The following is a 22,488-nucleotide window of genomic DNA, read 5'->3' as shown; positions in this document are numbered from 1 at the left end:
TGAGCCACTGTAATGTGTGTTTCTACTGGTTAGAGATGTCTCATCCATACGGTATACCAATGCCTTTATCTCACTCCTGACCACCTGGCTGTAGTGGAGGGGTTGTGTCACTTCAGCAAGTGGCATCTATTGCGTAGACATAGTTAATACAAGTCACTTACTAATGTATTATTATTATCCATATTGCTTCATTTGCTGGCGGGATTCATTTTTCCATTGCATTACACAGTGCTTGTTTCCATGGTTACAACCACCCTGCAATCCATCAGTGTTTATGTTTTGCGGCCCCAGGCTTGCAGGACAAACACAGGTGATCATGTGATCAGCAATGTTTCTGCCCAGGGGCAGCGGGTAGTGTTTAGCGAATCACGCTTCGGATCTTAGATCCCAAGTCTATTTGTGCAAAGCTTCTTTTGAGTGATGTACGGAGATCCGTCTCCATACAGCATTCAAATGTATTGGCTCCTGCGAGGCAAAAGTGAGTTATCACCAAAGTCTCGTGGGGCTTCAACTTTAAAACCATTTTAAAACATGGATCCAAAGTCGGTTTTGATACCGAGGTACCAGCTGGTTCAGAAGCCGACTTTGGATACATGTTTTTGAATGGTTTTAAAGTTAAAAAAATTAATGGCCGAAGTTATTCACCAAAATATCATGAGACTTCAGTGATAATTCACTTTCGCATCGCCTGAGCCCATACATTAAAATGCTGTACTCTGTTATCCAACCCCTATAATGCCCTCCAAAATGCCCAGGCACCTCATACTAGTTATACTTTCTCCGCTCCCCGGCACCCGTGTCACTCCTGATGCCCGCACGGCCGTGGCTGCATCTCCTCGTCGCACGGATCAAAAAATGCGGCGAAGGGAGGGGGCAACCAATAGTAGGTGAGCGGAGATGCAGCAGCGGCCATTGGCCGTGAGGACGGTAAATGTCGTAACAGGAAAAATACTTTCATATGTTAACAGTTTGGGCAATCTGACATGTGGCGGCACTAATGATGATTCTTTTCAGATACTGATGACCTATCCACAGAATAGGTCATCAGTAGTAAAGTCTCGGAAAACCCCTTTAATGACCAAGCAATGATTGTCGCATTCTAAGAGCTGTAACTTGCTCCTTTTTCTGTCGGTGTAGCCATATCGGGAGCCGTCTTTTAAGGTCATCATTTTGACCATAAAAAGACAAATTGGCGATCACCAACATGTTAATCATGTGAACATACAATGACTGACCACAGTGGTGATTGGCCCCCCTTGTGTACCATGGCCAATTGACGTGATGTAAGGGGGGGTCACTGGGGGTGAAGCAGAAAGGACCGGCGGTGAAGGTAGGTGCTTCCCTCCTCAGGTCTGGCTACGAGAAGGTGTCTGCTTTAAGAACCAGAAGATGAACAACCCCTTTAAATACTATGCCATTTTATAGCATTAAAGAACTACTCCAGAAGGCTCCATATTGTACTTCATGAGCTAGTTGTTTCTTACAGATCACATATATAGATATGTAGCACCTATAATCACAAAGTATTCTCCACCCTGCTCTTTATGATCATAAGGCACTCTCTGTAGGTGTGGCCCATTCCTGAGGTGCCCTGAGGCGATGATAAGGACACAGACCGAGTCTGATTACCGGACATGCGCACAAACGTACTCACGCAGCGCTGTCACGGGCCTGCTGCATCAGAACAGGGATGTAATACCCCGCTTCTCCCAGCAGGGGGGGGGGGAAGCTGCTGCGGATTGGCTGTCCCCTTTGTAAGGCAGGGTTTGCTGGGCACACGTGTTCTGTATCGGTCTGCTGCCATAGCTGCTCCTACGCTCTACTCGGAGACACCATGCCCACTTTTGAGCTCTTTACCAACGTAGCCCGGGATGCCATCCCTGAAAATCTCCTCTGCAGCCTGACTGAGCAACTGGCTAAGGCGACAGGCAAACCTTCTGAGGTACGCGGACTGAGGGGCGGGCGGCGGGCAGGTGTAGTGGTGGGCCGCTCCTGCATCCAGAGGGGCAGTGCCCTGGCATGGCTGCCATGTCCACGGTACCAGGCTTATAGTAAAGCTGCCCCTTTTGTAACGGCAACCACATAGCTGTGCCATTTAGTGCATTAGGTATTTCTAGCGTGTAAATAGGTAACTTTAAAAGCAGGCTGCGCTGCAGTCAGTATTTGATTAGTATATACAGAGAGGACCAGATAGAGATATAGCTCTATCTATCTATCTTGCAACTTTGGGGGCAGTGGAATTAGAAAAATGTGCAATGCCAGCGTAACCACAGTGAGATTTATGTCCGTGAACTGGTTTTTGATGTGCACAGGGATATCAAAGTGTATGTAAATATAGGGGAGAATTTTGGTGGGTGGAGGCCCCTTTGCCCGGAGGCGGCGTCATAAAATGCGTGAGAGACCTAATCTGTACCTACTTTAGATTATTATTGGTAGCAGATCCTGTTGATGCCAGTCTGATGTAGATGAGAGTAGCCCCCAAGTGTCTGCGGTTGAGGTGAACCAAAGAGTAATCTACAACTTTCCTTTAAAATATTTTAAATCGACTAAGGCTACTTTCACACTAGCGTTCGAGCGGATCCGTTCTGAACGGATCCGCTCATATTAATGCAGACGGTGGCTCCGTTCAGAACGGATCCGTCTGCATTATAACTTAGAAAAATTTTCTAAGTGTGAAAGTAGCCTGAGCGGATCCGTTCAGACTTTACATTGAAAGTCAATGGGGGACGGATCCGCTTGAAGATTGAGCCATATGGTGTCATCTTCAAGCGGATCCGTCCCCATTGACTTCCATTATAAGTCGGAACGGATCCGCTCGCCTCCGCACGGCCAGGCGGACACCCGAACGCTGCTTGCAGCGTTCAGGTGTCCGCTCACTGAGCGGAGCGGAGGCTGAGCGCTGGCAGACGGATGCATTCTCAGTGGATCCGCCTCCACTGAGAATGCATTAGGGCCAGACGGCTGCGTTCAGGGCCGCTCGTGAGCCCCTTCAAACGGAGCTCACGAGCGGACACCTGAACGCAGGTGTGAAAGGAGCCTTAGGCTACCTTCACACTTTTTGGATGTGACTGAAAGAATTTGTGAGACGGATGCGGATCCGTCTGACAAATGCATTGCAAGAACGGATCTGTCTCTCTGCTTGTCATGTGGACAGACGGATCCGTCTTGTATTTATTTATTTATTTTTTTCACATTTTTACCAGTCTGCGCAGGCCGGCATTCTGGTATTTTGAATGCAGGATCCGGCACTAATACATTCCTATGGGGAAAATGCCGGCATTCAGGCAAGGCTTCAGTTTTTTTCACCGGAGATAAAACCGTAGCATGCTGCGGTTTTCTCTTTTGCCTGATCAGTCAAAATGACTGAACTGAAGACATCCTAATGCAAACTGAACGGATTACTCTCCATTCAGAATGCATGGGGATATGCCTGATCAGTTCTTTTCCGGTATAGAGCCCCTGTGACGGAACTCTATGCCGGAAAAGAAAACCGCTAGTGTGAAAGTACCCTTAAAATGTTTTTTTTTTTGTAATATGCTTTATTAATCAGAAATACAGTTTTCCTGCTCAAATAGGCACCCAAAGTCTGCATCACATCTTAATATAATATATATATATCAATCATACAGATTGCACGGGGGGCGTGCTCCAGCCTGTGCCCCCCTTAAACTTGGCTAGGCCCTGTAGAGATATGCTATGCCAGGATTTAGCTCTGCTCAGCTCAAGGCTCTCTCCAGCATATTGCTACACATTTTGCTGAGCAGGGTACTGGTGCTATGCCAGGGTTTAAACAAGTTTGAAGGCGCAAAGGCAGGAGCACGCCCCCTGTGAAATCTGTACAGTGCTGACATAATCAGTGTCTACTAGAATAATGACTTAAGATGCCATAGACACCCAGGACTTTGGGTGCCTATTTGAGCAGAAAAACTGTATTTCTGATTAATAAAGTAAACTTTTAGGCAATTTAGAACATATTAAAGGAATTTTGTAGAAAAGTTTAGTTACTCTTTAACCACTTCAGCCCCGCTAGCTGAAACCCCCTTCATGACCAGAGCACTTTTTACACTTCTGCACTACACTACTTTCACCGTTTATTGCTCGGTCATGCAACTTACGACCCAAATGAATTTTACCTCCTTTTCTTCTCACTAATAGAGCTTTCATTTGGTGGTATTTTCTTGCTGCTGACATTTTTACTTTTTTTGTTATTAATCAAAATGTAACGATTTTTTTGCAAAAAAATGAAATTTTTCACTTTCAGCTGTAAAATTTTGCAAAAAAAACGACATCCATATATACATTTTTCTACATGTCTTTGATAAAAAAAAAATGTTTGGGTAAAAGTTATAGCGTTTACAAACTATGGTACAAAAATGTGAATTTCCGCTTTTTGAAACAGCTCTGACTTTCTGAGCATCTGTCATGTTTCCTGAGGTTCTACAATGCCCAGACAGTAGAAAAACCCCACAAATGACCCCATTTCGGAAAGTAGACACCCTAAGGTATTCACTGATGGGCATAGTGAGTTCATAGAACTTTTTATTTTTTGTCACAAGTTAGCGGAAAATGATGATGATTTTTTTTTTTTTCTTACAAAGTCTCATATTCCACTAACTTGCGACAAAAAAAAAAAAATTCTAGGAACTCACCATGCCCCTCACAGAATACCTTGGGGTGTCTTCTTTCCAAAATGGGGTCACTTGTGGCGTAGTTATACTGCCCTCACACATTAGGGCCCCTAAATTGCCAGAAGTACCTTGCAATCAAAATGTGTAAAAAATGGCCTGCGAAATCCGAAAGGTGCACTTTGGAATGTGTGCCCCTTTGCCCACCTAGGCTGCAAAAAAGTGTCACACATCTGGTATCGCCGTACTCAGGAGAAGTTGGGGAATGTGTTTTGGGGTGTCATTTTACATATAACCATGCTGGGTGAGAGAAATATCTTGGCAAAAGACAACTTTTCCCATTTTTTTTATACAAAGTTGGCATTTGACCAAGATATTTCTCACCCAGTATGGGTATATGTAAAATGACACCCCAAAACACATTCCCACAACTTCTCCTGAGTACGGCGATACCAGATGTGTGACACTTTTTTGCAGCCTAGATGCGCAAAGGTGCCCAAATTCCTTTTAGGAGGGCATTTTTAGACATTTGGATCCCAGACTTCTTCTCACGCTTTAGGGCCCCTAAAAAGCCAGGGCAGTATAAATACCCCACATGTGACCCCACTTTGGAAAGAAGACTCCCCAAGGTATTCAATGAGGGGCCTGGCGAGTTCATCGAATTTTTATTTTTTTGCATAAGTTAGCGGAAATTGATTTATTTTTTTCTCACAAAGTCTCACTTTCCGCTAACTTAGGACAAAAATTTCAATCTTTCATGGACTCAATATGCCCCTCACGGAATACCTTGGGGTGTCTTCTTTCCGAAATGGGGTCACATGTGGGGTATTTATACTGCCCTGGCTTTTTAGGGGCCCTAAAGAGTGAGAAGAAGTCTGGAATATAAATGTCTAAAAATGTTTACGCATTTGGATTCCGTGAGGGGTATGGTGAGTTCATGTGAGATTTTATTTTTTGACACAAGTTAGTGGAATATGAGACTTTGTAAGAAAAAACAAACAAAAAATATATATATTTCCGCTAACTTGGGCCAAAAAAATGTCTGAATGGAGCCTTACAGGGGGGGTGATCAATGACAGGGGGGGTGATCAATGACAGGGGGGGTGATCACCCATATAGACTCCCTGATCACCTCCATCATTGATCACCCCCCTGGTAAGGCTCCATTCAGACGTCCGTATGATTTTTATGGATACATGGATCGGATCCGCAAAACACATGCGGACGTCTGAATGGAGCCTTACAGGGGGGTGATCAATGACGGGGTGATCAGGGAGTGTATATGGGTGATCACCCCCTGTCATTGATCACCCCTTGTAAGGCTCCATTCAGACGTCCGCATGATTTTTACGGATCCATGGATACCAAAACACATGCGGACGTCTGAATGGAGCCCTACAGGGGGGTGATCAATGACGGGGTGATCAGGGAGTGTATATGGGTGATCACCCGCCTGTCATTGATCACCCCCCTGTAAGGCTCCATTCAGACGTCCGCATGTGTTTTGCGGATTCGATCCATGTATCCGTAAAAATCATACGGACGTCTGAATGGAGCCTTGCAGGGGGGTGATCAATGACAGGGGGTGATCAGGGAATCTATATGGGTGATCACCCGCCTGTCATTGATCACCCCCCTGTAAGGCTCCATTCAGACGTCCGCATGATTTTTACGGATCCATGGATACCAAAACACATGCGGACGTCTGAATGGAGCCCTACAGGGGGGTGATCAATGACAGGGGGGTGATCAGGGAGTGTATATGGGTGATCACCCGCCTGTCATTGATCACCCCCCCTGTAAGGCTCCATTCAGACGTCCGCATGTGTTTTGCGGATCCATGGATCCGTAAAAATCATACGGACGTCTGAATGGAGCCTTACAGGGGGGTGATCAATGACAGGGGGTGATCAGGGAATCTATATGGGTGATCACCCGCCTGTCATTGATCACCCCCCTGTAAGGCTCCATTCAGACGTCCGCATGATTTTTACGGATCCATGGATACCAAAACACATGCGGACGTCTGAATGGAGCCCTACAGGGGGGTGATCAATGACAGGGGGGTGATCAATGACAGGGGGTGATCAGGGAGTGTATATGGGTGATCACCCGCCTGTCATTGATCACCCCCCTGTAAGGCTCCATTCAGACGTCCGCATGATTTTTGCGGATCCATGGATCCGTAAAAATCATACGGACGTCTGAATGGAGCCTTACAGGGGGGTGATCAATGACAGGGGGGTGATCAATGACAGGGGGTGATCAGGGAATCTATATGGGTGATCACCCGCCTGTCATTGATCACCCCCCTGTAAGGCTCCATTCAGACGTCCGTATGTGTTTTGCGGATCCGATCCATGTATCTGTGGATCCGTAAAAATCATACGGACGTCTGAACGGAGCCTGACAGGGGGGTGATCAATGACAGGGGGGGTGATCAGGGAGTTTATATGGGGGGATCAGGGGTTTATAAGGGGTTAATAAGTGACGGGGGGGGGGGGGTGTAGTGTAGTGTTTGGTGCGACTTTACTGACCTACCTGTGTCCTCTGGTGGTGGATCCTAACAAAAGGGACCACCAGAGGACCAGGTAGTAGGTATATTAGACGCTGTTATCAAAACAGCATCTAATATACCTTTTAGGGGTTAAAAAAAATCACATCTCCAGCCTGCCAGCGAACGATAGCCGCTGGCAGGCTGGAGATCTACTCGCTTACCTTCTGTTCCTGTGAGCGCGCGCGCGTTCACAGGAAATCTTGGGTATCGCGAGATGACGCGCCGATGCGTCCAGGAGGAACAAATCAACCACCTCCCGGACGCATCGGCGCGTTAGGCGGTCGGGAGGTGGTTAAAGGGGTTGTCTCATCTCAGACAATGGGGGCAGATCGCTAGGATATGCCCCAATTGTCTTATAGGTGCGGGTCCCACTGCTATGACCCGCACCTATATATAGAACAGAGCCCCCAAAGCGGTGGCTGGAGGATCCCAGGTCTGGCTACCACCAAGTGCTCTCCTCATAGAAGTGAATGGGAGCACACCACTCATGACCGGCCACCGCTCTCGTTCACTTCTATGGGCCCGACGGAAATAGCCAAGCCGTAGAACTGAATGGAGGGTGGCTGTGCATGCGCAGTGTGCCCTCCACCACTTTCGGGGCTCCAGTACTGGGACCTGTACCTATCAGACAGTCCTATCCTAGCAATATGCCCCCATTGTCTCAGATGAGAATACCCCTTTAAAAGGGTTGTCTCCATCATGTAGAGAAAGTTAATACAAGGCACTTACTAATGTAATGTGATTGTCCATATTGCCCCCTTTGCTGGCTGGATTCATTTTCCCATCACATTATACACTGCTTGTTTCCATGGTTATGACCACCCTGCAATCCATCAGTGGTGGTCGTGCTTGCTAGGGTTGTTTCGGGTATCGAAATTTCAATACCCAATCGATATGCCAGTATCGATTCGGTACCAGGATATTAATTTTTTCGATACGCAGTCTAGTATCTCCTCTTATAAGAGAACATGGCGTGTGCCGCGCTTGGCTTGTGCTATGTTCTCTCCATCCAGACAGTGGAGAAGGAAGGAGGGAGGGAATCCCTCCCTCTAATGATGCGGCTGCTGAGCGGGCTCTGAAGCTGCCCGCACCACTGCCACCAATGAATGTGTGACTAATTGAAGCGGGACAGGGGAGGTAATAAACTGCTGCACCGTCTGAGCCAGTGAGCTCTGCGAACGGCAGCCTCTTCCTCCTGAGTATTTTGTGTCCTCCCCAGCATCAGTCCGAGCCCCAGAGTCATGCCGCCAGCATAGCAGGTACCGGGCCTGGCCACCAATGATAATTAACCTTTAATACAGGAGGCAGGTGCCGGCGGCAGAATCACATGGCCTGCACCTGAGGGGTTAACTGCCACTGATCGCAGTGCCCTATCATAGAGGTGACACAGTGCACCCCCCAGTATTAAAATCATTGGTGGCAGCGGCCACCGGGTTCCCTCTCCCCTCCTCTTTATTGGTGGTACAGTGGCAGTTGTGATCGGATCCCCAGCAGTGTAATCCTGGGGCTCCGATCAGTTACCATGGCAGCCAGGACGCTACGGAAGCCCTGGCTGCCATAGTCGGCTCCCTGCTGCTGTTTTGTACTATGCACAGTCCTATTCACCCTAATAGAGCTCTATCAGGGTGAATAGGACAAGGGATGAAAAGATCCCAGGTTCTAGTCCCTAAGGTGGGGAAATAGTTATTAAAAAAAAAAAAACACCAAAATATTAAGTATAAATCGCCCCGTTTCCCATTTTTATATATATATATATATATATATATATATATATATATATATATATATATATATATATATATATATATATATATAATTAAATAAACATATTACATGTCGCCACATCTGAAAAGTCCAAACTATTAAAATATAAAAAATAAAATAATAACCACGCGATTGGCTAATTTTTTTTTAGTCGCCTTGTCCCCCCCAAAAAATAGGACAGGACTGTTCGATTATGGGCCGGACGTTCCAGAAAATGCGGAATGCACACGGCTTTTTTTGATGATCTATTTTTTTCGCATGGTATCGAGTATCGCAATACTTTTTTATGTTATCAAAACCGAATAAAAATGTTGCACAACTTAGGAAAAAGCACCAGCCTATGTGCGCTCCCACGGTCCCGGCCACCAGAGAGGCTGATGCTTTTTCATATAGTGTGCAAGCACAACCACCACTGATGGATTGCACGTGGTTGTTACCATGGAAAAATGAATCCAGCCAGCAAAGGAGGCAATATGGACAATTACAATACATTAGTAAGTGGCTTGTATTAACTTCCTCTACATTATAAATGCAATTTACTGAAGTGAGATAACCCCTTTAAGTAATCAGAATAAATATATTTTTATTACTAGTTGATGAAAGGGGCCGTACACGCTTCTCCACCAGCTTTCTGATTCACAGTCTATATCGTATATGCCTGTGTTTTGTAATGTATTCGTTTTCTTTCTTATCTCTAAGTTACTGTGCTTTTTGTGTTAACAGTACATCGCTGTGCACATCATGCCCGATCAGATGATGAGCTTTGGGGGCACCACAGAACCCTGTGCCCTCTGCAGCCTGAAGAGCATTGGCAAGATTGGAGGTCCACAAAACAAAAATTACACTACTCTGCTAAGTGATATTTTGTCCAAGCAATTGCATATCTCTGCTAACAGGTATAACTGAGGTTCTTTATATATTATCTAGAACTGTGTGTGTATGTGTATATCTATATCTCTATCTCTATATCTATATATCTATATCTATCCATAAATACAGAATGTTAGTTGGTAACACCATGTTTTCTACCTTTTGTACAAGCACTTAGTTCGATATGGAACATCAGTCAGCCTTCCAGCTCAGGGTACTTTCACACTAGCGTTTTTCTTTTCCGGCGCTGAGTTCCGTCCTAGAGGCTCAAATCCGGAAAATAACTGATCAGTTTTATCCTAATGCATTCTGAATGGAGAGTCCGTCCCTCAGGATGCATCAGGATGTCTTCTGTTCAGTCTTTTTGACTGATCAGGCTTTTCAGAAAAACGTAGCATGCAGTATTTTTACCTCCGGCCAAAAAGCCTGAACACTTTGACTGAATGCCTGATCAGGCTTTTTTCCCATTGACTTGCATTAACGCCGGATCCGGCCCAGTGTGTTCAGTCAAAACGGATCCGGCTTTTGCATGTTAAACCCGAAAAATGTGAAAAAAAAGTTAAAGTCCATAAATGGCGGATCCGTTTTTTCCAATGCATTTTTCCATTGTGATCGAAAGCCTGATCAGGATTCAAATGTAATCCGTTTTCACACGTTTTTCGGATCCGGCGGGCAGTTCCGGTGTCGGAATTGAACGCCGGATTAAAACAACGCTAGTGTGAAAGTAGCCTCACTTAGAATTTTAATGCATAGAGAAACTAAAAAGAGATGCCACTTGCCATTTTGGTCCGGTTTTAAGATCCTCTGCCGGATCTCAAAAACGGAAACCGAATGCAGCTGTGAAAGTAGCCTTATCCAAGCCATTCTGAGATTTGTTTTCCCGCAAAACATCGTACTTCATGTTGGTGGTAAATTTGAGCCGCTATATTTCACTGCATTCTTCAAAATTTGAATGTCTCTGCTTTTAAGACAGATAGTGATAGCTCAAAAATAGTTATTGCTTTACATTCCCCATATGTCTATTTTATGTTGGCATCATTTTGTAAATGCCTTTTTTTTTTTTTTTTTTTTTTTTTTTTTTTTTTTGGGATGTTAGATGGATTAAAAACTTGGATGCAATTTTATAAATTTAATACAATTTTCCAAAAAACACTTAACCAATTCAGTGATGAAGTCACTTTTTGGGGCTTACATAATAGACACGAAACCTCCCATAAATGTCCCTATTTTAGGAACCACGCCCCCAAAATTATTCATATATGATTTTAGAAAACTTTGTTAACCCTTTAGGTGTTCCACAAACGTTAAGGGAAATTCAGATTTTCCATTATAATAAATTTTTTCCTGTAAGGCAGAAAGGGTTAAAGGTGTTGTCTGCGCTTTTACTCAGGATAGGGTACTTTCACACTTGCGTTTTTCTTTTCCGGCATAGAGTTCCGTCACAGGGGCTCTATACCGGAAAATAACTGATCAGGCATATCCCCATGCATTCTGAATGGAGAGTAATCCGTTCAGTTTGCATCAGGATGTCTTCAGTTCAGTCGTTTTGACTGATCAGGCAAAAGAGAAAACCGTAGCATGCTACGGTTTTATCTCCGGCGAAAAAAACTGAAGACTTGCCTGAATGCCGGATCCGGCATTTTTTTCCATAGGAATGTATTAGTGCCGGATCCGGCATTCAAAATACCGGAATGCCGGATCCGTCCTTCCGGTCTGCGCATGCGCAGACCTTTAAAAAAAAAAAAAAAAAAAAACTGATCCGTTTTGCCTGATGACACCGGAAAAACGGATCCGGTATTGCAATGCATTTTTCTGACTGATCAGGCATTTTTCTGACTGATCAGGATCCTGATCAGTCAGAAAAATGCCTGATCAGTCAGAAAAAATGACATCCGTTTGCATACAGTTTGCCTGATCAGGCAGTCAGATCAGGCAACGGAACTGCCTGCCGGAATCAAACAACGCAAGTGTGAAAGTACCCATAGGTCATCAATATCAGTTTGTTGGGGGTTCGATAGTCGGCACCCCCACCGATCAGCTGTAAGAGGAGACAGCGCTCGCAGTGTGCACGTGCCTTCTCTCTTCCTGTCGGCTGCTGCTGTCTATGGTCCTCATACAGCTGATCGGCGGGAGTACCAGGTGTCAAACCCTTGCCGATCTGATATTGATGACCTATCCTGAGGATAGGTCATCAATATTAAAAAGCCCGGGCAACCTCTTCAACAGCCAAACAAAACTCAGTATTTTTTACCCTGGATCTGCAGTTTACCAAAACTCCCCATATGTGGTCGTAAACTGCTGTATGGACATATGGCAGGGCATAGAAGGGAAGGAGCAACACATGGATTTTGGAGGGCAGATTTCACATAATTTTCAGGTACCATGTCGCATTTAAAGAACCCCTGATGCACCCCTACATTGGAAACTCCCAAAAAGTGACCCCATTTTGGAAACTACAGGATAATGTCACAGTTTCATTGGTATTATTTTGGGGTATTTGGATTGCTTAATATTGTGCGAGGAAAGGTAACAAAAAATAGCACCGCCTTTTATTTTTGTTTTTTACTGTGTTCACCTGACAGGATAGATCATGTGATATTTTTATAGAGCTAGTTGTTACAAAAGCGACAATAGCAAATATGTCATTTTTTTTATTTGTTTCAGTTTTACACAATAAAAGCTTTCTTCTTTTTTTTTATATTTTTTTTTTTATTCATGTTTTTGTGTTGCCGTTTTCTGAAAGTCATATATATTTTTCTTTTTTGTTTTTTTTTCTGCTGATCATCTTATGTAGAGGCAAATTTCTGGCGGGAATAGTCGACGTTTCTATTGGTGCCATTTGGGGGGGGGGGGGGATTAGATTTTTTTAAAATTTTATTTATTTTTCCTTTGATCACTTGACAGGATAGGTCATCATTATAAAATTCCCGGGGACCGTGTGAGTGCAGCTGGCTCCTGGTTTCTCTCCCAAGCACAGTGCCTACATTGTACATCGGCTGTGCTGCTTGGTATTGTGGCCCAGCCCCATTCACAGACCTTAACCCCATTCACTGCTCTAGATGACCAGGTATACTGACATTAAAGAGGACCTCTCACCACTTCTGACATGCCTGTTTTAATAGCTTCATGCATTCCCCATGTAATAACTATTCTGGGGCATCTATTCTTATGGCTCGATGTTGTGTCATTCCTTTATTTGAAAATTAGAAAAAATTATGTTTGCAAATGATCACTCGCATGATTCATAGGAAGTAGTGAATAGTGATCTGGATTATTTAAGACTTAACTTTTACTTTTGATACAATATAAAATAAATGAGAGATATCCCTCAAAATAACTAAAAGCTGAATACACAATACAGTTTTCCACTGCCCCACAATCGAGGGGAGTCTTTTTGGAAACAGTAACGGCTGTGTCCACACTTATATAGTCAGTGTCGGACACTAGAAGGTAACAAGAGCTATGCACTAGTACCTAAGGTGCACAGAAACAAGGTAGTAACAGTCAGTGTATACTGACACCTTATGTGCACAATTCAGGCAATGATGCAGACAAAGATATTTAGCAGTGTTTACATAATGCACAACGGCATACAACAGAAAACATACAATGATTAGGTGTAAGAAGAAACCGTGCAACAAACATGCACAGCTACACCCATATCACAAGGTGCACGGCGGCACCATTGAAAACCCAGTGTCCTACCCTACAGATGGTGGGTTCTCCGATGTTTCTGGTTAGGGTGGTCCAGTTTGACAGCAGAGAGTCAGTACGATATGAAGGGATCACAGGAGGATGATCTTTTCTATCCCTAGACGACCCTCGGGAACCTACAATAGTCCTGTTGGTCTAGCCACGTGGTATCCCGCTAATTGAGCCCCCGTCCGGAACCTAACCCTGGAATTGCATTCCCTATTTAGCCCTGAAAAGATCCCAACATGCACGTTTCTGAGGCAGAAACTGTCCTCTCATCAGGGGAATATATAGAATGGGCCAAAAAGTATGGTTCACTTGCTGGAGACTATGTTCACCGCCAAGCAATTGCTGGGAGTAGTAGTCGCCAGCAGGTACAAAAACCACTAGGAGCAATGGCTCCTAGATGGAGTAGAGTGCACAGCATACAGGGAAAGAAAAAAGGGGACAGATGAAGCACCCCCTCCCTTCGTTGCGGTACACGGGTTGAGGCCGCAGGCATTGATGTTACCTGTTTTTTCTGCAGGAGCCCGCCTTTCTTTTAAAGCATTGCATCGGCATATGTGCGCGACGCGCAATGCAGTGACGTCAGTCATCGCGAGATGTGGATGCGGCGCATGCGCAGAGCAGTCTGCCAGGACCTGAAGTGTAGCGTACTTGGAGCAGTGCTAAGTGCGCCAGTGGCCAATAGTGAAAGTAGGGCACCGCGCAGGCGCATCGCCTCCGATATATATGCTACAACTTGAGGATGCACTGCTATTCTCGCCGGGCATCACAGTTCTCGTGCTAGTATCTATAGCATGAGGGAAGGTTCCACAGTGTATAAAAATATAAGCATGGGGGGACTTTCCGCCAGATGCATACTGTGGACCAATATTAAGCATAAAACGGACACAATATAGATGCATATGTAGTCCGTGCATACGGGCGTTGATATATAAGCGCCGTATGGGTGTACATCGATGGGCATCGGGATATATGTCCATACAATGTACACCCAAAAAACCCTGATATGGGTATATAGTAAATGCAGAATGGTATTTGTGGTGGTTTAATATTTTAATTTCTTAACTGTGGCTAGAAGAGAGACCCAAAAAGGGAATGGTGGGCACCATAAGAGGTAGAATCCATTCTACCAAAGTATGGAGAGGGGTTCATTATTAGGGCAGACACTACAGGAAACAGCCGAAATGAAGCTGTTCATTCAAACCTAGGGCAGGCATGGCCAACCTGTGGCTCTCCAGCTGTTGTAAAACTACAACTCCCACCATGCCCTGCTGCAGGCTGATAGCGGTAGGCAGTCTGAGCATGCTGGGAGTTGTAGTTTTGCAACAGCTGGAGAGCCTCAGGTTGGCCATGCCTGCTCTAGGGGATACTGTATCAAGTTAAAAAGTCCAGCGTGCTTCCCGCTGTAGTAGGAGATGGTCCCAATCCCCGCCACGTGTAGGTGGTGGGATTTTGTCGATGCCTATAGCTCTAATACAGCTGGGGTCCCCGCCGTGGTTGTCTTTCACGTGTCGGGCCACTGGTGTATCACGCTCATTCGTGATGTCACCCAAATGCTCCCCAAAACGTCTGCGCAGCTCTCTTTTGGTCTTTCCTATATATTCAAGTCTGCACACGCATGTGATCTTGTAGATCACACCCTGTGTGCGGCAATTAATAAAATCTTTGGTAAAGGACTTCTGTAGGTTTGAACTGAAAAAGGTATTACTGCTTTGTAATATCTTGCAGGCCACAAAGCCACTGCACCTATAACAGCCATTGATCTTACGGTCCAACCATGTCGCCCCTTTAGTGGCTGGGGTGTAGTGGCTATGGACAAGCATGTCTTTGAGGCTACTGCCTTTCCTAAAAGAGATCTGTGGATAACTGAAGACTGTCTCCCTAATTTTGGGGTCCATCAATAGGACGGGCCAGTGCTTGCGAGGGATATCGCTGATCTGTCCTGATGCCTCATCTAACGTTGCGATGAGGCGGATCTTCTTCTCCGTCTCTTCTTTGACCTTGGGCACCAGGAGATCGGACCGCTTTGCTGATAATGCGGTCTGATCTGCTGGTTTTAGGACATCATTGGGGTATCCTCTATGAGGCTGGGTTCAGACCTGAGCGTTCGCAATGGAGCGCTCTGTATGCGCGATTGTACGGGCGTTTGCAATCGCGCATACAGAGACAAGCAAACGCCCATTGTCGTGCGTTCCCGCTGAAGTCTATGTACAGGAACGCACGACAAGACGCCCCAAAGAAGCTCACGTACGCGCTGTAAAACGCTCAGGTGAGAACCATTCCCATAGGGAATCATTGGTTCTTGCCTGTTGAGTGTTTTACAGCGCGTAGGAACGCGCTGTAAAACACTCAGGTCTGAACCCAGCCTCAAGGAACCGGTTTTGTAAGACCTTTGCTTGGTCGACGAACTCTGACTTGCTGGAACAGTTGCGTCTGAGGCGCAATTATTTACTTTTTGGTATACCTCTTTTCTGAGAAAAGGGATGGCCACTGTCCCAGTGTAGTACAGACTTCGTCGACGTAGGTTTCCTGTAGATTGTAGTGTCAAGCTCTTTTAAGGCACCTCTGGATATTTTAATATCCAGAAACGCCAGGTTGTCCCTGCTTTTGATGTGAAGCGTAATCCCACTTCATTGGAGTTAAGTTTGAGTACAAACTCTAAGAAGGACTCCTTCGTGCCATTCCATATGACAAAGATGTCATCTATGTACCGCGCCCACTTAAGTATGAGCCCGGTACATGACTACATTGTGTCACCAAAGACCTTGGTTGCCTCCCACCAGCCCAGGAGCAGGTTGGCATAGGACGGCGTCTTCTTGCACCTAATCATTGTATGTTTTGTTGTATGTCATTGTGCATTATGTATACACTGCTAAATATCATTGCCTGAATTGTGCACATAAGGTGTCAGTATACACTGACTGTTACTACCTTGTTTCTGTGCACCTTAGGTACTAGTGCATAGCTCTTGTTACCTTCTAGTGTCTGACACTGACTATATAAGGCCTCTTTCACACTTGCGTTGTCCGGATCCGGCGTGTACTCCACTTGCCGGAATTACACGCCGGATCCGGAAAAACGCAAGTGTACTGAAAGCATTTGAAGACGGATCCGTCTTCAAAATGCTTGCAGTGTTACTATGGCACCCAGGACGCTATTAAAGTCCTGGGTGCCATAGTAGTAGTGGGGAGCGGGGTAGCAGCATACTTACCATCCGTGCGGCTCCCGGGGCGCTCCAGAATGACGTCAGAGCGCCCCATGCGCATGGATCATGTGATCCATGCGATCACGTCATCCATGCGCCTGGGGCGCCCTGACGTCACTCTGGAGCGCCCCGGGAGCCGCACGGATGGTAAGTATGCTGCTCCCCGCTCCCCACTACAGTTTACCATGGCTGCCAGGACTTTAGCGTCCCGGCAGCCATGGTAACCATTGAGAAAAAGCTAAACGTCGCATCCGGCAATGCGCTGAAACGACGTTTAGCTTAAGGCCGGATCCGGATCAATGCCTTTCAATGGGCATTCATTCCGGATCCGGCCTTGCGGCAAGTGTTCCGGATTTTTGGCCGGAGCAAAAAGCGCAGCATGCTGCGCTATTTGCTGCGGCCAAAAAACGTTCCGTTCCGGAACTGAAGACATCCTGATGCATCCTGAAGGACGGACTGTCCATTCAGAATGCATTAGGAAAATCCTGATCAGTATTCTTCCGGCATAGAGCCCCGACGACGGAACTCTATGCCGGAAGACTATAACGCAGGTGTGAAAGGGCCCTTAGTGTGGACACAGCTGTTACTGTTTCCAAAAAGAGTCCCCTCGATTGTGGGGCAGTGGAAAACTGTATTGTGTATTCGGCTTTTAGTTTTTTTGAGGGATATATCTCATTTATTTTATATTGTATCAAAAGTAAAAGTTAAGTCTTAAATAATCCAGATCACTATTCACTACTTCCCATTCCTTTATTTGTACTAAAAGTTATGAATGAATTAAAGGGGTGTTAACCAGCTTGGGGGGTGTACCTGCACAGACTGACTCTATCCAATCAGTGCTGCCATTGTCAGACTGTGCAAGTACACTCCTCCCCTCTGTACCCTTACTGCAGACTGCTAGCAATTCATTCATAACTTCTAGTAGAAATAATAAAGGAATGGCACAACATAGAGTCATAAGACTAGATGCTCCAGAATAGTTATTAAATGAGGAATCCATGTAGCGATTTAACTGTGTAAATCATGGATCAAGCCAGCACTACCAGTATAGCCTTTCGTGCAAGGACCCGGTTCAGTCCGTAAACAATCCAGGCGAAAAAAGAAAAACATGTCCAGCACTGAGATGAAAATAAAATCTTCAGTCTTTATCTTCATGTAAAAATACATCTTCACATGTAAAGCGGTAACACCAACGCGTCTCGATCTAAAAGATCTTAGTCATGGTACAAGTTGGATGCAGGCATACTGGATTTATATCAAAATGAGGCATGATTACACCAATCAGGTTGGAGCTGTCATTGCTATACAGGTGGTTATAATTTAATGCATGTTGCCTGCATTTAACCCTTGCAACTTGTGAGAGCATATGAAAAATATTTGTAATAAAAGTCAGTTAAAATCCATTTAAGGAAAGACATCTATAAAAATCCCCATATTTAATGAAACAGATGCATATATAATGTAATACAGATGAATTATTGGCACACTAATAATCAGGTGGTAACAAGCCTGTGCCGCAACAGGGTTACTTCTTGGGGAGAAAATAATGGATAGTATGATACATTTAGAAATACTCTGACATTAGAGCACATTAATATCCTGCTGCCACGATCATATGCAATGTTTTAATACATTAAAGGGGTTCTGCAGTTTGTTTAAACTGATGATAATCTCATCGGCGGGGGTCCGACCTCCAGGACCCCCGCCGATCAGCTGTTCAAGAAGGCAGTGGCGCTCCAGCAGCTCTCACTGTTTACCGCAGGCCCAGTGATGTCACGACTAGTATCAACTGGCCTGGGCGCGGCTAAGCTCTGTTCACTTGAATGGAGCTTAGCCCCGTCAAGACCAGTGATACAGTGCACCTTATACTTCATACCATGACTAAGATCAAAACGCGTTGGTATGTTACCGCTTTCCATGTGGAGATGTATTTTTTACAAGAAGCTAAACAAGACTAAATAACTGAAATAAGACTGAAGATTTTATTTTTATCTCAGTGCTGTACAACTTTTTCCTTTTTCTTCTATACTGACGTTAACCCTTACACTCTCATGGACCACCTAGTAAACTGACATTAACCCCTTTACTTGCATAGACCACCAAGGATGCTGAAATAATCTAAAATACCAGGTAACATATTAAGATTAACCTTTTTACTCCCATAGATCACCAGAAATCTTGACACTAACGCATTTAGTGCCGTAGATCACCAAGCAAACAAGCATTAATATTTTCAGTACTTTGGGCCACAGTAAATTACAAAATAGGAATCTGCAGTACATTAAATAAAATAAAACAAAAAAAACAATAAGGTGATGGGAGTTACAAAGTCCAGAAATCCACTTGGACCATAAGTCTTGAAATGCAAAACAAATGACAGCCTGCGTTCAAAACATTGCATGGGTCATGTTGGAGAAACAAAGCTACTTAATTTTTTTTCCAACCCATTTGGATGCTGTTGAATTCTTTGATCTAGACCACCCCCAATACAGACATTAAGGGGGTCATATATCAAACTGGTGTAAAGTAGATCCGGCTTAGTTGCCCATAGCAACCAGATTCCACCTTTCATTTTGACAACGCCTTTAGGGAAAAGGTTTATCCTGATTGGTCGCTATGGACAACTAAGCCAGTTCTGTTTTACACCATTTTACATGTATTTGGTATCACTGTGATCATTCTGACCCAGGGAATAAAGTTATTTGTACCAAAAAAATGGGCGCCACAAAATGAATAACTTAAAAACACAGTGGAGGTATTGCAATTTTTCTTATCCCCCGCTAATAGAGCTAATAAAAGTAAGTTATATGTACTCCAAAAATGGCACCATTAAAAATCACAATTTGTCTTGTAAAAAAAAAAAAAAAAACTCTGACAACTACATCAATGGAAAAATAAAAAGTATAGCTCTTGGAATGTGACAATGAAAAAATTGCTTGGTCACTAAGGGGTTAATATTTATTTTAAACAGTTCTGTATTGCCCAGGTCCCTAACTGCCCCACTCACTAGCTATAAAGGCTTAGAGGGAACACTGACAGCCATCCGAGCATTGCTGAGCGTCGTTAGTCTGTGCAGGCTCCAGACAGCTTACCCCTTTTTGGTGTCCTACTAGTGCTGCTGCGCCGGGCCTGGGAGGGTCAGTGTAACCAGCTAGGTTCTGCACAGACACATTGAACATTGCTGGCTGTACGTATGGACATGCAGCTGCCTCACCCCTCCCTGTCTTTGCTCAGGACTCCCAGCACTGCTGTACTGACTTGATTATTTCATACAACTTGTGCTGTTTCTAGTGTTGAGTGAATGGAGCTTTTGGATCATGGAGTCCATTCGTTCAAACACTTCGTTTTAATGCTGTACAGAGACCTGTCTCCGTAGAGTATTCAAATGTTGGAGGCAAAATTAGTTTCAGCCGAAGTTGCGCTAGACTTTTTTAGTGAATGAATTCGGTAATCCCTTCTACATCTTTACAAACATTTTAAAATAGCAATCCAAATTCGGGTTTGGTACCGAGGCCAGATTCAGAATTTCAAATCTTTTTAAAGCTGCAGAAATAAATACTGAATTTGCGTGAAACAAATTTTGCCTCCACAGAGACTATACATTTTAATGCTGTACAGAGACAGGTCTCCGGACAGCATTAAAACAAAATGTTTGAATAATTTGCTTGATTTGCTTACTCCTAATTGTGTCTGTAGCTGCAGATATAAACTGTCAAACAGAGGTGACTGCCCACTGGACTCCTGACCCCAGAAAAATCAAGTGATTTAAAGAGGTTGTGCCAAGTCTGTACGTTATCCCCTATTCACAGGATAGAGGATAACTAGCTGACCAGTGGGGGGGTCAGACTGCTGTGACCCCCACAGATTATGAGAATATGGGTCCCGTTCTGATAGAGCAGCAATCGTGCATGTGCACTGCCGCTCCATTCATTCTTTATGGGAGCTCCGGATTGGACAAGGGCCAAAAAGAGGCCTAAGTCATATTTTCCAAATGGCAACTGTTGGGTATCTACCCTAGGCGATTGGCACTTTCATCTCAACACTTCTAAGGCTGGGTTCACTTCACGTTTTTGCCATCCGTTTATTGTATAGAAAAAACGTATACGTTAACGGATGCCTCAGCTGCATGCCATACAGTGGGAGCTGTTCACCATAGAGTTCCATTGTAAAAAAAAAAAAAGTATACGTTAACATATACATTTTTTTTAATAAACTCTGCAGGATACAAAAGCGTGGTGTGCTGCGCTTTTGTATCCTTTTTTTTATTTTTTTTATTTTTTTATTTTTTATTACAATGTATCCATTAAACAGATGGCAAAAACGTGATGTGAACCCAACCTTACCACAGCAAAATGTGCAGCATTCGAGAGGATTTATTGGATTCAGCAACAACTGAGCATAAAACAAATTGCTGATGTCTGAAGCCATACGAGGGTTCTTAGCATATAGCATAGTGCGGTCACTATAGTAAAGGTGCTGTGTTAAAGAGGTTCTCCGAGCTTTTAATATTGATGACCTATCCTCAGGTTAGGTAATCAATATCAGATCGGCGGGGGTCTGACAACCGGCACCCCTGCCGATCAGCTTTTTGAGCACACTGCGCGCTCTGTGTGCATGTGCCGTCTCCCTTCTCTCTTCATGTCTGCTGCTGTACGTCTATCGGACAGAGAGAAGTGAGACGGCTCATGCGCACGCCGTATCCTCAGACAGCTGATCGGTGGGGGTGCCGGACCCCCGCCGACCTGATATTGATGACCTATCCTGAGGATAGGTCGTGAATAGAAAAACATTTTTAATGCAGAGCACACTACTTTTTTCTATGGGTTGACTATTGAGTAGTACTAGTTGGCTAGTAACCTCTCCAGATTCCTACTGCATTTAATAGACAATGCATAGTCGCCCATATCCATGCAGACTTCAGCATCCACCTATGGTTTGGCAGGAAATTCAAGGGGGATTTGAGTTGAATTGTATAATTAGAATTGTTTGCTGTGCAGTGCAAGTATGCTGTCTGCTGGAATTCCTCAAAATCTTGCATTGTGCCCCTTATATCTCCCCATGCCTCAGCCATAGATTTTTAGTTGCGGATGGGGTACTTTTAGTTGTTTTGGCTACTTTTCATTTTGTGGGTATTTGAACTGTCAGTCTCTTCTTTTACAGGGTTTACTTCAATTTTGTGGACTTGAATCCAAGTAATGTGGGCTGGAACAAAACGACCTTTGCCTAACCATGCCCTTAGTGCTCGATGGCCAGCAGATGAACTGAGAACCACAGCAGCGTAATGTGATTTACCTGTGTATTACATTCCGTACTAAATAAACTTGGTAAATAAAAGGTCATTGTGTCATTCTTTATTACCTAGTTTCATGGTGATTGGGGCTCTGATTTTCTATGGTTCACCATGCCCCAGTAATGTTACATGGCTCAAAGAGGACCCGTCACCTCTCCTGACATGTCTATTTTACCAACTACTTGTATTCCCCATGTAATAATAATTCTGGAGCATCTATTCTTATAACCCTATCTTGTAGCATTCCTTTATTATTCCTGCTAGAAGTTATGAATTAATTACTAGCAGTTTGCAATGAAGGTCCAGATGGGTATTACCAGTTGGGGGTGGGGAGGTGAATGTCTCTGAACAGTCTTACACTGGTGGCACTGATTTGATAGTGTCAGACTGTGCAGGGACAAAACTTCCAATTGTTTAACACCCATCTGGACCTTCATTGCAAACTCCTAGTAAGTAGTCATTCATAACTTCTAGCAGG

The 22,488-nt window shown here is 44.5% G+C and overlaps 1 protein-coding gene across 1 annotated transcript; it reads left to right on the top strand.

The window, feature by feature from the left end:
- Positions 1 to 1,764: 1,764 nt before the first annotated feature.
- On the top strand, positions 1,765 to 22,054 carry LOC122924435 (macrophage migration inhibitory factor-like). Its single transcript, XM_044275531.1, has 3 exons — positions 1,765 to 1,942; positions 9,670 to 9,842; positions 21,881 to 22,054. The coding sequence occupies exons 1-3, from the start codon at positions 1,835 to 1,837 to the stop codon at positions 21,945 to 21,947; spliced, it is 348 nt and encodes a 115-aa protein (XP_044131466.1). The 5' UTR covers positions 1,765 to 1,834; the 3' UTR covers positions 21,948 to 22,054.
- The last annotated feature ends 434 nt before the right edge of the window (positions 22,055 to 22,488 follow it).

Source organism: Bufo gargarizans, chromosome 1, assembly GCF_014858855.1.
Source record: "Bufo gargarizans isolate SCDJY-AF-19 chromosome 1, ASM1485885v1, whole genome shotgun sequence".
Taxonomy (NCBI): Eukaryota; Metazoa; Chordata; class Amphibia; order Anura; family Bufonidae; genus Bufo; species Bufo gargarizans.
Note: the sequence above shows the minus strand (reverse complement) of the source record. Positions and strands in the feature narration are given on the sequence as shown.